At 36.6% G+C, this 16,235-nt stretch overlaps 1 protein-coding gene across 10 annotated transcripts in view; it reads right to left on the bottom strand.

The window, feature by feature from the left end:
* The window catches only part of ADGRG2 (adhesion G protein-coupled receptor G2), a 127,638-nt gene that overhangs the window by 31,282 nt on the left and 80,121 nt on the right, over nucleotides 1-16,235 (bottom strand). For 9 of the 10 annotated variants that reach the window (XM_070784656.1, XM_070784663.1, XM_070784658.1 and 6 more), the window contains 7 exons: nucleotides 13,762-13,797; nucleotides 11,212-11,259; nucleotides 11,092-11,115; nucleotides 9,615-9,653; nucleotides 7,350-7,391; nucleotides 3,926-3,979; nucleotides 662-717 (listed from right to left, as the gene is read on the bottom strand). In XM_070784656.1, the coding sequence (XP_070640757.1) occupies nucleotides 662-717; nucleotides 3,926-3,979; nucleotides 7,350-7,391; nucleotides 9,615-9,653; nucleotides 11,092-11,115; nucleotides 11,212-11,259; nucleotides 13,762-13,797 (299 nt within the window). The remainder of the gene's footprint in view (nucleotides 1-661; nucleotides 718-3,925; nucleotides 3,980-7,349; nucleotides 7,392-9,614; nucleotides 9,654-11,091; nucleotides 11,116-11,211; nucleotides 11,260-13,761; nucleotides 13,798-16,235) is intronic. The other variant, XM_070784664.1, reaches the window with a different exon arrangement.

The raw sequence follows: 16,235 nt of genomic DNA, 5'->3' as shown, positions 1-16,235 counted from the left end.
CAAACCATATTTGGCTGGGATCTTCTGAACCAATCTGGGCTTCTGAACCAGGTGGTTCAGATGGTAATGAATCTTCCTGCAGTGTAGGAGACACAGGTTCAATCCCTGGGTGGGGAAGATCTCTTGGAGAGGAAATGGCAGTCCACTCCAGTATTCTTGCCTGAGAAGTTCCATGGACAGAGGATCCTGGGGGGCTACCCTTCATGGGATCCCACAGAGTCAGACAGGACTGAGTGACTAATACTTTCACTTTTCACTTTCTGAACCAATCTAGGTTATGGGAAGGCTGATACTACTTGTCTGAGTCCCAGATGGGAGTGAACAGGATCAGATTGAGACTATTTTTAGAATCAAGGTATTTCCTATTGCTAGGAGTTTCTAATATAATTTAAAATTCTGACTGGCAATAGAACTATATCATATAAACACTCATATTCAGCAGCAAACCCAGTGAAAACTAAAACATAATTTTTAACAAAACTCCATGATTATCATGAAATCAAGCTCTCTTGACAAAGCTAGTGTTTCAACAACACATACTTTATTTAAATTTGGTCATAAAAGTAAATATGCAAAATATTATAAATAATTTGAACCTTAAATCTTTGAATATCTGAGAATTCAATTTTTAAATTGCAATTAAAAAATCTTTAAAACCTACCTGGGTAATATTGCTTTCTTCGTCATATTGAAACATGATCTCACCTCTAAAAAAGGCTAAAAATAAAATTTCAAAAAGAAATCTGAGACTTGCATCCTTAAGAGTTTGAGGATTAATATGACACAGGAAAAGATCATCATATTACTTTATAACGAAGTCTTTGTTATTCACATTTACTCTCTTTTCTGTCAGAAAGTTATTCAATGATTATCAATCAGTACAATTTTCAGAAAATATCAACTCTACATTTTATGTGGCAATGCAGAAAAAGAAAAAGCTTATCTGCTTGTCAAGAAATTTTATCCCTACCTGTTTCTCATCAAGACTGTTTTCTGTCAAGATGTTAACTAGGGGAACTGTGGCTCTAATGCTGAAAATCTTTTTAAGCTGTTATAGTTGCAGTTATAGGACACAGGGAAGGGAGAGAAAAAGTATTTCTCAGCAGTTAAGCTACCTTATGGAAGTCTATTTATTCCTTGCCATTTGCAGTTTTTGTTGTTGTTTTAAAATGCAGTTACCAAATGCACTGTCTTTTCTAGGAACACAGTTGAGATTTTGCTTTGAAACCTGAATAGAATGCAGAGCAAATCCTTTCTTCAGTTGAACAACTTGTGACTTTCATCCCAGAAAAGCCAGAAAACTCTGTTTTGTAAACACCTGCTTTAAGAAATACTGAACTCAATTTCAGAACTCAAAGCATTTCCTGCAGGGTATACTCAGAGGGGCTTTGGCTCCATGTGGAAACTAATAAAACAGAGACTCCTTAACAGAAGTACACTGTGTGCACTTCATAATCTAGAGACAAAAAACTGGCCTCCTGAGCAGAAAGGCAAGGATATCGTATAAACTAGAGCAGGGCTCAACCAACTTTTCTGTAAGAGATCAGAAAATAAATATTTGAAGTTTTTGTGGGCTATATGTTCTCTGTTCAAACTATACAACTTTGTGGTTATAGTGTAAGAGCAGCCAGTCAGTATATAAATGAATGGCATGGCTGGGTTCCAACGAAACTTTATTTACAAAAACATGTGACAGGCTATTATTTGAACTATGTGCAGTAGTTTGCCAACTCCTGAGCTAGAGGGTGGAAGGCCTCCCAATCTCATCTTTCATTGCACTCCAAAATACAACTGATTCCCATAGCCAAGGACCCAGCAGTCCACTTCCACTTAAAATGGCTGACAATGCCATTAGACCAGCGAACATGATTTACCTTTTCCAGCCACCTTTCTACTGAGAACCCCAAATTCTGCATATTGATACTGAAATTTAAATCAATACTCTACATAATTATTAAAAGCAAAGATAATCAGTTGCTGTTGTTTAGTTGCTCAGTTGTGTCTGACTTTTGTGACCCCCATGGACTGCAGCCCACCAGACTCCTCTGTCCACGGGATTTCCCAGGCAAGAATACTGGAGCAAGTTGCCATTTCCTTCTTCAGGGGATCTTCCTGACCCAGGGATCAAACTCACATCTCCTGCATTGGCAGGCTGATTCTTCACCACTGAGCCACCAGGGAAGCCCAAAGATAATTTATAAATGCATAGAACTGCTTGTCCATTTTTGCTAAAATCTTAGCTTTTAAAAACTTATTTAGCAACTGTATGTGTGCTGACACACAATTTTTCTCCCTTGCCTCTCCATTCTCCAAGTTCATCCTTCGGTCTCATTGAGCACATGTTCAGTTTCATGAATGTGCTGGGCATACAATGGTAGCAGAGCAGCCAGGAAGCCACTACCTTTTGACCCTCAGCCTGACTCTACCTGGTCAGATCCCAGTTTTCTCACCAGCCTCCATTTCCCTTAATAAATCCAGATTGGAATCTGTAAGAAGTGAAGGTTTCTGGCAGGATATTGTGGAATTTCTGGTGCCAAAAGAGTTGCTCCCCTGAAAAGGTTGTTTTCACCAGACACTAAAACAAATGGTCAATTCAGTAGCTTAACTGGGGAAAACATTACTCCAACTAGCTTCCCGGCATCTGTTATTCAAGATGACCAGGATTTTTTTTTTTAACTAAATGTTCAACTTTGAAACAGTTATCAAACATCATGTAGACATAACATTAAGCTAGACATTAGTCACCAGTCCAAAACATAAATGAAGCATGAAAATAATGAAATTATGGAGTATCCAGTGAAGAGAGGGGTACAAGGGGCGGGAGGTGAGGAGAGAAGAGAGTTACACAATATATGGAAGTGAAATGTATCCAAAACGTTCTTTTTTCTTTAATCAAAGTCAGCTAATATTTTCCTGCTATATTCAACGTGGAGAATACTACTAGCAGAAAGCTCACGTAAGTAAACTTTACATTCACACAAATAGAAAGTGTTTGTGGAACATTTTTTCAATGGAAAGTTTGCTTGTTTTCTCAAATGTCCAACCTTAACGTATGTTACTTGAAATTGTTTCCTATGTTTTTCAAACAAAGTATTAAACTGTTAAAAGGAACAGAATAAAATGAAAGTATTCCCATAATTATTGGCTTTTTTATATCATTGGAGCCACACTAAAACTTTTAACATTATAAAATACTCTGTTACCTTCCTCTTCTCTCTTCCCGTGATCCAGTTCTGACCTGTCACACCATGTTTTTCTGTTTTTCACATCTGCTTTCATTGATTTTAATAAGGAAGGGAGGCCAGAGAGCCAAACCAACGTGAGAAAAGTGGTTGCTTCACTCCTTCTGGCCCATGGCAGAAGGGAAAATATTCCCATTTCAAAAATAGCATGTTCTCAAGAGGTTTCCATTTTAATTTTTAAAAACAGTGGACAGTCTTAGTGATGGCAAAATACACTATGGGCACTCCTGCAATTAGCGTCCAATTAAACGAGGTGTATGTGAGATTTTCAACATTCTAGTAAAGCAGTTTGTTTTATTTTTAGCAAAAGACAACATCCTGTTTCTAAGTTATAATACTGAAGGTCCTATAGAAAAGCTTGAGGACTTTATATACAAGAAATGGCTTTCAATAATTAAATCCATTATTAATTATGTTCATGAATTAACTCTAAGGATATTAGCTATGGTGAAAAATATTTGCTGCAGAGTTTCATGTTCTCATATTAAAGGAGTTAACCCATTATCTCACTTTCAATCATATCTAAAATTTGCTTTGGTTTTCATTTGAGACTCTGGGTAGCCAGGTGTGATGAAAAGAGATAAATCAGAGGGTCCCACATCATATACTTAACAGCTGGAAAACAAACCGTTTCTCTGTGGAGCTAATTTATTTGGTCATGTGTAATGTACACAAGAACTAACCTGAGTTATTGCAAATAGATGACAAATTGCAGATATTTCTCTGGGGTTTGACACCTGCAAAGAAAACACAACCCAGCGGGTTAAACATGTTAACACCTGCACTTAAATACAACATTAAGAGAATTCACAAATTCAGGCATTGAACATGTACCCAAAATACTATATGTTGGATATAACTGGCTATGATTAATTCCACAAAAACTAAAGGAATGAGTTTTCATTTCTTAGTAGTTAAGCTATGGAAGTGGACTCACACCATTCTTTAGTGTGTCAGTATCCGATCCCCTACTCCTCCCGAAAATTTCTTTGTCCCATTCCCAATTAATCCCTTTTCTGCCCAATAAAGAAGGAACAGCATGAATACAACTGAGTATAGAGACTTTAAATGAAGTAGCCCTTCCTTACTCATAGATCCTCTTTCCTTTCCTGAGAGTCCATGAACACTCTAATGCTGGTCTTAGCTCCTTATGTAAACATATGTATTAAATAACATCAATGTGTAATATCTTTTCACAGGGGCAAAACCTGTAAAAGTCAAAAAATATTGGCTGAACATCTCCCACCTTCTATAGGCTTTGGGAGGTTCCAGATACAGACCCTGCCCTCAAGGAGCTTACAATCTAGTGAGGGATACTGGCCAGTAAATAAAAAGCGATAAGTTCAGCTGCTCAGTCGTGTTTGCCTCTTTGCAACCCCATGGACTGCAGCACACCAGGCCTCCCTGTCCATCACCAATTCTTGGAGCTTGCTCAAACTCATGTCCATCAAGTCAGTGATGCCATCCAACCATCTCATCCTCTGTTGTCCCCTTCTCCTCCCGCCTTCAATCTTTCCCAGCATCAGGGTCTTTTCCAGTGAGTCACTTCTTCGCATCAGGGGGCCAAAGTACTGGAGTTTCAGTTTCAGCATCAGTCTTTCCAATGAATATTCAGGACTGATTTCCTTTAGGACAGACTGGTTTGATCTCCTTGCAGTTCAAGGGACTCTCAAGAGTCTTCTCCAATACCACAGTTCAAAAACATCAATTATTTGGAGCTCGGCTTTCTTTATAGTCCAACTCTCACATCCATGCATGACTTCTGGAAAAAACATAGCTTTGACTAGATGGATCTTTGTTGGCAAAGTAATGTCTTTGCTTTTTAGGTTGCTGTCTAGGTTGGTCATAGCTTTTCTTCCAATGAGCAAGTGTCTTTTAATTTCACGGCTGCAGTCACCATCTGCAGTGATTTTGGAGCCCAAGAAAATGAAGTCTGCCACTGTTTCCATTGTTTCCCCATCTATTTGCCATGAAGTGAATGGACCGGATGCCATGATCTGAGTTTTCTGAATGTTAAGTTTTAAGCCAGCTTTTTCACTCTCCTCTTTCTCTTTCATCAAGAGGCTCTTTAGTTCTTCACTTCATAAGGGTGGTGTCATCTGCATATCTGAGGTTATTGATATTTCTCCTGGCAATCTCGATTCCAGCTTGTGCTTCATCCAGCATGGCATTTCACATGATGTTATAAAAAGTTATAGTGAAGGCAAAATGGAGTGATGGCCAGTACAACAGATGACATAGGCATACAAAGGAGGCAGAGATGAGTAGGAGGAGAAATAAGCCATGTTAGAACAAAAAACTTCACAAATATTAACCTAAGAAATACCTTCTCCTTTGGTGAAAAGAGAGGTACATCTTTTCTTTGATTTCAAAAGAGCTCAAAATTTACTCCACTGAGAATCTTTCCTTCATTAATTTCACCCTTTTGGCGAATTATCAAAAATCTATAACAAAAGTGAGGGACAAATGTTGATTGTGTATTAGCAGACTGCTGAGGGGAAAAGGTTGTCATATTAAGAAATATTTTGCTGTCCTTATTAGGTCTGGTTTGGTCAAAATTATGTATGCAATGTCTGGTTGCTATTTTATTTCTACTGCACTTTATGAGTGCTTAATTCTTTCCCAAGAGAACTAGTTTGGATATAAACTAAAATTATATTTTGAGTTAGTACATGTGATGTGGTTCCTGCCAGAATGATTTAGTTGACATTTGGTGTGTAGGCATCATGTTTCAGCTAAGGGTTTTGATTCTGTGAGCAAACAATTTAGATGGTGAAAGGTACCTGACATGTAGATTTCTATACTGGTCCAGCAATATTACCCACACCAAAATAGAAAGATTTCATTTAAAATATACTTACTTATGGATATAACTCATTGAAAACATATACTATGCAAATACTATAGAATATACGGATGGTGGGTTGTAATGGTTTATATGTTCTTTACAACCATTGGTCTATTGCTCACTAAGCTTTTCATTCTATCATCTCTCCTGTTTCTCTAAATTTTTAGTAGTACCTTCATTTCCAGTGATATATGTCTTCTGCTGTTCATGCATACTGAGAATTTTCTTTCCAATTGCTAGGGCTGTTATCCATAATTTCCCCCAAGGATATGGCCACAGGTCAGCATTTAAATCATGAGTGAGAAAACTTTGGCTGTAATGGGTTAAATAGTAAATATTTGGGGCTTTGTGTGTCTAAAATATTTTTTGTCTCTGTTGCAGCTACTTTACTATTCATTGTGGCAGGAAAGTAGCCATAGACAATGTATATAAACAAATGCACATGGTGGTGTTCCAATAAAACTGTATTTACATGGTGGGTCATATTTGGCCCACAGGCCATAGTTTGCCAAACCCTGCTTTGGATCAATTGGAAGCCTTTGTTAAGCAAATCATGAATCCTTAATCTTATAATAGGTACTTAAAAGTACATTCCTTTTTGGATTTAAATAATTTCTGAGGTTCACTCCTCTAAGAATCTTTCCCTCATAAACTGCATACCACTGATAATCATTAGCAGCAGTCCTCCTATCTCCCATGCCTTTTAACCATGTTGGAAACACTTGTGTAATCATTGCCTTTATTCGCTCATATGTTCATATAGTTATGTTTGTTTCTCTTGTCTTTCCCCATAGACTAGGAGATTCTAGAGAGTGGGAATTGTGTCTAATTATTATTATATAATAATAACTTTTATTCCCTGGTGGCTCAGACAGTAAAGAATCCTCCTGCAATGCGGGAGACCTGGGTTCGATCCCTGGGTTGGGAAGGTCCCCTGGAGAAGGGCATGGCAACCCACTCCAGTATTCTTGCTTGGAGAATTCCATGGACAGAGGAGCCTGGCGGGCTACAGTCTATGGGGTCGCAAAGAGTTGGACACAACTGAGCAGCTAAGCACAGCACACAACACAGTACATTATTATATAACTCCAAACACTTAGTACAATTTAAGGTACCCAGTGCATAAACATCTATTCATTATGTACAGATTTCATTTTTAAAAGACAGGAAAAAGGTAAAAGAAAATATAAACACCCACCACTATTTATTTAACTTTAGGTATAAAAAAAGAAAGTCTACATATTGATAATAAGTCATACCTGATGCATTGAAGGTTTTTACTATAGTGATTTTAGTTTTTTCTGCAAAGAAGCAATTTAAACATTAGAGCAGAATTGTTACTTATTTTTTAAAAACAATTTACCATGAGTATCATTTCAGTGAACTATTAAGAAAATCATACTGTTGACACCTTCAAGACACTATTGGTCATCTCAGCAGCAGGATGAATGAGCTTTACGTACTCAGATCATTGGCAGAGGGTGGGTCTGGATTTGGACTGCTGTTTCCCCAGTTGGATCACATCTGTTACACACCCCACTGCTTGCATAATTCTACCACAGTTTCCATGTGCTGCTGCTAGACAAATTAATGTGGATTTACACATCAGATATGCAGAATTAAGTCATTATAAGGATCTTCATGTGATAGGTTTTAAAGAGAGGGCAATTCAGAATGAACATTAATGTAAACAGTAAACACAAGATCGAAAATATTGCTATAATACTCTAATATCACGAAGTATCCCGCTATTTTCTTAAGACATTAATATAATAATAATGTAATATTACTGCAGATAAAATTATCCTCAGAGAAGTAGAGAGTATCCAACTACAGTCATACAATAAGCTCATAGCAGAACCAGGAGAGAACTGTTCAAAGTCTTGATTCACAGGCAAATATTAACATACTCTGAGGAAGCAAACCTTAGAAATACCCTCCTAACACACTCTGGGGACAGAGCCCATGGCTTGGTTTCCAGTGAAGAGAGAATCAGGCTCATAATTCCTTACTGTAAGGATGATGTAAGAGACTGTGTTCAGGGCACAGATTTGCTAAGAAGGTCTGTCTCCTAGGGTTAGTGGCAAGTTCTGAAGAAAACATCAAGGTCAGATCTTGGAGGAGCACTTAATGATGATGGCATTCTGAGTTTCAGAAATCTCATTTCTATATGTTATTGACGAGTTTCTGTTTCAGTATGTGAAAGAGCCATGGGCAATGATTGGTGGTAATCATAAAGGCTGACAGCCTTTTGCATTAAGAATCCTTTAAATATATGGTTTGTTCCAATACATTGCTTTCCAGAGTAAATAAAACACAACTGTGAAATGAACTCCTGGTTCTAGTGAAAAAAGAAAGTGCTTTTAGGGAAGAAAGTTCTTTAGCCTTACAAATAAAAAATGCAAAATGGAACCTATGGAATTGAGAGGAAGATATAATAATATGATATAGTCTCAGCTCTGGGCAAAGGTACAGTTACAAAGACATTCTCATCCATTGCTGGAAGGAATGTTGTTGGGTACAACTTTTCTAGAAGGTAATTGCATAGTAGGTGTCAAGGGCCTTAAAATATTCATAATGCTGATCTAAATAAGTCTAATCCTTGAAGAGCATTCTACAGAAATTAGGGAGGAATGCAAAGATATTGGCACAAGGATGTTCACTGCAACAATTTCTTTCTTTTTTTCCCCAAGGTTTTTATGATTTTATTTATTTTTTAATATAAATTTATTTTAATTTGAAAAGTAAAAACAAATTTAATGTTCATATACAGTACAAGATGGAATATTATTAAGTCACTAATAGTTACGGATGCTGAATGAACAGGGGCTCTGTGACAATCTAGAAGGGTGAAGGGGAGAGGGAGATGGGAGGGAGGTTCAAGAGGGAGGGGACATGGGTGTACCTATGGCTGATGCTTGTTGATGTTTGACAGAAAACCACAAAATTCTATAAAGCAATTATCCTTCAATTAAAAAAGTAAATGAAGTGGCAAAAATAAATAAATAAAATCAACTGAAGCAAAAAAGTAGTAATGGATGCTGGAAAATACTTATAGCTTAGTATGAAGTCAAAAGGGCAAGATATAAAAATTTATGTAAACTATGACAATTTTGTTATACACATATACATACTATATATATATATGATAGTGAATGGAAATATACCAAATTATTATCAGTAATAGTCTTAGGAAAGTAATATTAAAAATGATTATAATTTTCCTCTTTGCATTTTTCTATATTCCTCATTTTTATGAGTTAAGATGAATTACTACTATAATCAGAAAAATAATAAATGTTATTTTAAATAGAATGCTATTGCTGTAAGAGTTTGGAAGCTCAGAAGTGTGGTGACACCAGAACTATACAGTTTGAGCTCAAAGTAAAATGAGTAATAAGTCAACAGTTGGAGTCATAGGAAATGGGCAAGGAGATAACTTTTACTAACCCAGAGGAACACAGTGAGAAACTCAAGAAGCCACAGAAGACAAGTTATTATATTCAGAAATAATTTGACATTACCTGTTTTGTTCAAAGTAGATAACACGCTTGAAGTAGCATCTGAAACAAAATAATAAAAATTAGCACAATTTATTGGCATGATTAACAAATACATGCATCTTCATAGGTTCCTTAAACATTTCACTTTCCCTCAAATCCTGGAGAAGTTAAGAGAGTTTTGCAAAAGCCAATTGGCACTAGCAAATGTATTTGCTGCCCACCCCCTTACCACACTATCACTCCCCAACTCCCACAGACAATGCCTGAGAAGCATTCATTTAAAAATGTGTTTCCTGAACACATGTTATGTGCCTAAAACACAGCAACACTCCTATAATTATTAGATTTAAATAAACTCATTCATGTTGTTTAATATTTTGTCCCCTTTTTTCTCTATCATAATGAAAGTCCCTAAGGGATACAGTTAGTATCCCTTCTACAGTTAGTACTAACTTTAATACATAGCCCTATAGATGCTTAATGCATTTGTACCTAATGGTATCCTCTTATAAAGCAATCTTTAAGGAATTCTAATTTAAATTCGGAGATCTTGAACATGGTATTTAACCAACTTTTAAGGTAATCTCATTTTGATCTTGTTTTACTTAAAATTTACCCTATTGGTATTTCTTTAAATGAAAATCCTTCTAGAATTTATTATTCTGGATGAAACTTTAAGGGGGAAAAAAAGGTATGTATTATATTATCACACTTTTAAAAAACCCCACATAAATGGGATCTAAAAACTACTGCCAAAGTGATTTTAAAGATGTTCTTTCACTGTAAAAAAGTAATTGCACATAAAAATGATAATGTCTGGCCCTTTCCACTGGACCAAATGTGAATTTAAGACAGTTTTGATCAGCATGCATTGCATCTCTAATTGTTTAGCTCCTTAACCACCAACCACATGGTGAGATTTCATTTTAACTAAGAGATTGTGAAAAGTGTTGGGTTTTGACTTCAGTAAGATGGAAGCTGTCTACCCACAGAGGAAGGGAACAGAGTGTGCCGCCTTGCCCACCTCCCTCGAATACAGCCCAATTCTTTGCTCTTTTCCTGAAGCCAGAGTGTTGTTGTTGGTTTTTTTTTTTTTGGTATTTGATACTATTTAAAAATTGATAAAATCTTCTGTAAAAGGCTGTCTTTGAACACTCTGTGCCTCTAAATCCAGGCTGAATCATATTAAAGTCACTGGATGTGCTTTTCCCATTTAAACAATCTGTCCTGTACAGTGTGTTGGCATGGTTCTGGAAAGTAAGGAAGGCTCTCAAAATGTGATCGATAGTTCTTTCCTTTCAGAGAATAGGGAGTGGCAGACACTGTTCTTCTTCCACGATAAACCAGAAAATCTAGGTTGCTCTCCAGGGTTGAGAGTCTGGGGGATTTTTTGTGTTCGTGTTTGTTATTTGAATAAGGAAACTTTCAACATCATTCATTACACATTCATTCATTATATTAAGGGTTCAATTTTTACTTGCTTTAGAAAACTTCTTACCATTTAGGCTTGTAGTTTCAACCTCTTTTATCCCAAAGAAAAAAGACAAGAAAAAGGTATAATTAAATCAAAGCTTAACAAGTTGGGGTAAATCTAGGTTAAATTTTTTCAAAATCTTGCCTGGAGTACCATTGGAGTAGGGGACAAAATCAACGAGAGATGATTCAGCTGCAGGAGAAAAAAAATTCCAATAAATACTCTGAAACAAATTTATTTACTGAATTTTAAGGAGTTAGAACTTTTGAGATATAATCACGAAAAGTAGACAACATGCTATCAGACCAATATCTAGTTAAACCTATAAGTCCCATAATCACTCAGTGAGTATACATTTTATCAGAAAAATCACAAAGAAAGGACCTAGGAGATGAAATAAATATAACTGTTTCATTTCACAGCCAACATGAGACTCATGACTGCAAAGCCTGCTGTGACCTACAGAATATTATGGAAATAAGTTTAGGGACCACAACAAAGTATTTTCAAATTTTTTCAGTCAGACAGTTCTAGACATGTTATACTTTAATAATTTGACACATAGGTTCTACTCTGTTTTATAATCACACCTGGTAACTCTACTCACAGTGAATTTAGGATTTTAAAAAACAACACTGCTATCACTCAATACTGTACTACCTAACACAATTTCCTGGTAAGTTATTTTAAAATACGGCTGCTATTAAGGCAATCAATAATCAGATTGTAAATTTCCTGTGGAATAACTCCACTTACACTAAGAGGTCAGTCTATTGCACACGCTTTGCATGTTTAAATATTAAAAATATCCAATAATTTGACCTCTCCATATATACAAGACAAATAAACAGTTTACAACTAAAACAAGCTTTGCAGTAGGGAGCCTGATATTCAGCTGGTAAGGACAACATCTGGGTGTGTCAAGGCACTTGGCTGGCCTGTCTGTTTTAGACCATTCATGCATTGGCTGAAACACACACACCCTGTCTGTCCTACATTACTGCTTCCAAATTTTGTCATTTACTACATTTTTTTTTAGTTCTTTCATTTATTTATTTAACTACATTTTTAAAACTTACCAAGTATATTTCTTGAGAAGCAAGGCAATTCTTGAGCAATAACATTCAAAGTGTGAATACAGAATCCTTTATTTTTGGGGCAGAACAATGTAATTTGGCCAAAGCTGGCTTTTAATGAATGACTATTCATTTTTCTGAATGGTGACACCACCCAAAGAGGCCTGCAGGCACAGCTGTCTGTCCATCCCTGGATGTGTGGTGGCTCTCCCCCTTGGGCCCCAAGATTGTGCCCAGCATCCATGTACATTTCCAAACCCCGACCTCATTCCATGCAAACAGGGCTTTGCAAAGATATCACTATGATTAAGTCTAAGAAGACTAATGCAGCACAAGAAAAATACAGTGGTTCATTTTATCCTACAAGTGTAACAAAGAAGGAGCAAACTAGCTTAGTAAAAAGAGCTTGGGCTTTGGAGATTTGCCGTCCTGGGTCTGAATCTTTGCCTGATGACTTAATAATAACAATCATTATTACTTGCTGAGGGTTTACTCTGTGCCAGGCAAATGTGTTATCTCATTTCATTTTCACAACTTCCCTATGAAGTAAGTACTGTTATTCTCCCCAATTTATAGATGAAGAAACTGATGCACAGTAAGGTGAAGGAACTTGTCCAAAGTCACACAGCTAGCAATGGAGATGGGAGGGTAGTGGCCAAATTCAAACCCGAGTAGTGTGGCTCCAGAGAATGAGCAAGTTTCATCCTGTCTGACCATCAGTTTCCTCATGTAGAACATGAATATAATGATCCCTATACTGTAAGACTGGAAGTAGAATGAGATGTCGGAAGACTCCTAGGCATGTAGTATGTGCATGAGCAGTAACAATGATTACTAATTTTATTTAAGTGAATGAATTAATAACAGTAGAAACTCATTTTCATGCAACTAAGGACAGAACATGAGTTGACTCACTCCTTATACAAAAAAAAAAAAAAAAAGATTGTTCTGTAACAAAAGATTGTTATACATACGTTGCACAAAGAGAGAAATACAGGAGGAGGAGTCAGAGAAGCTACCTGCTGCCTCTTGAGGCAAAAGGCTGTGTGAAATTAAATAAGTTACTCAACTGTTACAGGCATCACTGTGTCATTAACTAAGGGATAGTAGTACCACTTTATCCCTGAGGTCCCATTACAGCCAGCAGTCTCAAATGTGGGTTCTGTTCCTGGTTCCTGCCAAGATGGGTCCCAGTTATAAACTTTTTAACTCATTTGCCTTCCCATTCTCATGAGTCCTAAGCCTTTTGAAAGATATTCATTTAGTGTGGTGCTAACGAAGTATATTTAAGAGAACATTTCAACACTTTATAGGAACATTCAGCATGTTTATGTTCTTGATACTCTTCAGGACACTTATGAACTAGAATACTAAAAAGAACACTGAAGAACATTAGTAGCTACCATGATGAAAATCCACAATTTAGTCTCCAGCTGTTTAACAATGTGGGGGGATAGGTATGCCTGTCCTGTTGTCTTTTGCTATTGATTTCTCAGGTGTAAGTTTAATGACAGAATTGAATTAAGCTTCATGCAAGAAAACAATTTTGCTGGGTCTGACACTGCATGGAGAACTTTATTCTTGAAATGCCCCCAAAGTCAAAAAATAACAATCTTACCAGATGGTGACAGCAAACTGGAATTGTAAGCATGTTCTGTTGATGGAAAAGGTGATTTAAAGTTAGTTTAGTTTGTAGATAAACAACAAGGACCTACTGTGTAACACAGGGAACAATATTCAATAGGATAACCTATAAAGAATTTGAAAAAGTATATATACATAGCTGAATCACTTTGCTGTATACCTGAAACAAAGCATTGACTGTGAATCAACTATACTTCAATGAAAAAAATTTTAAATCAACAAAATTGGTTTAGTTAGTGCATGAATTTGTACATTAACATCTTTAATGGGAGTGAATGTAAAATGAATTACAAATAGCTACCAAAAGAGGGCAGTATGATAATTTACTATTATTTTCAACAGTCTAATCAGTTCTATCAATTCTCCACAAAGACTTATCTCTGGTGTAGCAATTCTTCCAATTTAACTATTGACAGTGCCCTATATATTTGTTATATAATGGTCTAGTACATTTTAAACTAAAAATGATGACTAAGAACTTTGGTTGTTGGCTAATGTTCATTAGAATCTGTAAATGTGTATACCTGCATAAATTAAACTTCCCTTAACTGTATTTCTTTTTATACCTATTAGCACAGACTTTATACCTCTAATTAAACCACTCATTTATTCTGAGTTAACCTAGATCAGACACCTCTGGGTATAAAAACTACAAAAACTACTGTGTTATTTATTTTGGGAGGATGCTCAGATTCCTTAAAAGAAAAGTATTTCTATCTTTTCTCAATGAGAAACTTCAGAAAACACAGATAAACAAAAAGAAGAAAATTAAAACGACCTATAATTTCACCATCCAGAGATAATACATATAAATCTGCGGTGCTAGAGAAGACTCTTGCAAGTCCCTTGGACTGCAAGGAGATCAAACCAGTCAATCCTCAAGGAAATCAACCCTGAATATTCACTGGAAGGACTGATGCTAAAGCTGAAGCTCCAATACTTTGGCCACCTGATGCAAAGAGCTGACTCACAGGAAAAGACCCCGATGCTGGGAAAGATTGAGGGCAGGAGGAGACGGCAGTGACAGAGGATGAGATGGTTGGATGGTATCACTGACTCAGTGGACGTGAGTTTGAGCAAACTCTGGGAGATAGTGAAGGACAGGGAAGCCTGGTGTGCTACAGTTCATGGGGTCGCAAAGAGTCAAATACGACTGAGCAAAAATGTACAATAAGATCATGTCACAAATTTGTATTTGTTAACATGATTTTTCTCATAACACTATATCCTAAACATTGTGCTGTATCATTAAACAATTATCTCCAATATAATTTTGTGATGACTGCATTGCATTTCATTGATTGGATGTGCCACTAATTTATATAACAAACATCCTTTTATGGACATTTTAGGGTGTACAATTTGCCATGATTACAAAAATGCTGCACGAAATCCTCTTGGTAAATTTTTGCATACACACTCAGTTATTTCCTTCAGAAATTCCATGAATTTTGATTGCCAAGATGACCTACAGAAAACAAACCAATTTATACTGCCCTTTGCAGTACATGACTATTACTTTCCCAAACTCTAACCCACATAGGGGGTTATAAATTTTTAAACTGTTTTCAGTTACAAAGGTATGGTTATTTCCATAGTAGTATTTGATACACAATTAAAAAGAAAGAGTAAGTATACTAAAAACTAAAATTGCACAGTGAAGCATACCTGGTAACTTGTGGGAACCTATTTTCCTTAAATGGTGGTAGGGTACTGATTATTTTCTGGGATAAATAAAACCCAGTTCTGCTTGAAAGCACACTGAATGAATGTTCAAGTGGGTAGTGCAGAGTAGTTAGTGCCTTGATTCTCTAATTTAATTGGCACTGCCTCTTCTCAATCTGTCCTTCAATATATCCTTCATGCTACCTTAATATTCCACCAATCAAATGAGTCTATTGTGTTAACAAGATTTTAATTTTGAGAATGCTCCTGGGAGCACTAAGGGGAAATCAGTTATTCACAGCTTAGAATGAATCAATTCCAGTTGGCTGAAGTTTTATTATGTAGCCAAGATCTACCATCCTGAGCCATGTTGAAAATTTCTGGGAAGAATCAATATTCAGTATGGGCTACCTGAAAATGACACATTGGTTTAGGCAGGTGAGGTAGAGTGGGGGTGGGAACATGGCACAGACAGGGAACAGCACTGAGTTAAAGTTGAGATCAGGAAAAAGGGATGGAGAGTGATGCTGAAGGACAACACAGGATAATATTGCTTCCTTTTTAATTTCGTCCAGTGGCTTACCTGAGTCACCAATGGTTTCTACCTTCTCCATTGCAAAATCCTTTGATGAGAACTATGTACCTGATGGCACCCCACTCCAGTACTCTTGCCTGGAAAATCCCATGGACAGAGGAGCCTGGTAGGCTGCAGTCCACGTGGTTGTGGAGAGTTGGACACGACTGAGCGACTTCACTTTCATTTTTCACTTTCATGTATTGGAG

This window comes from Bos indicus, chromosome X (genome assembly GCF_029378745.1).
Source record: "Bos indicus isolate NIAB-ARS_2022 breed Sahiwal x Tharparkar chromosome X, NIAB-ARS_B.indTharparkar_mat_pri_1.0, whole genome shotgun sequence".
NCBI classification, from domain to species: domain Eukaryota; kingdom Metazoa; phylum Chordata; class Mammalia; order Artiodactyla; family Bovidae; genus Bos; species Bos indicus.
Note: the sequence above shows the minus strand (reverse complement) of the source record. Positions and strands in the feature narration are given on the sequence as shown.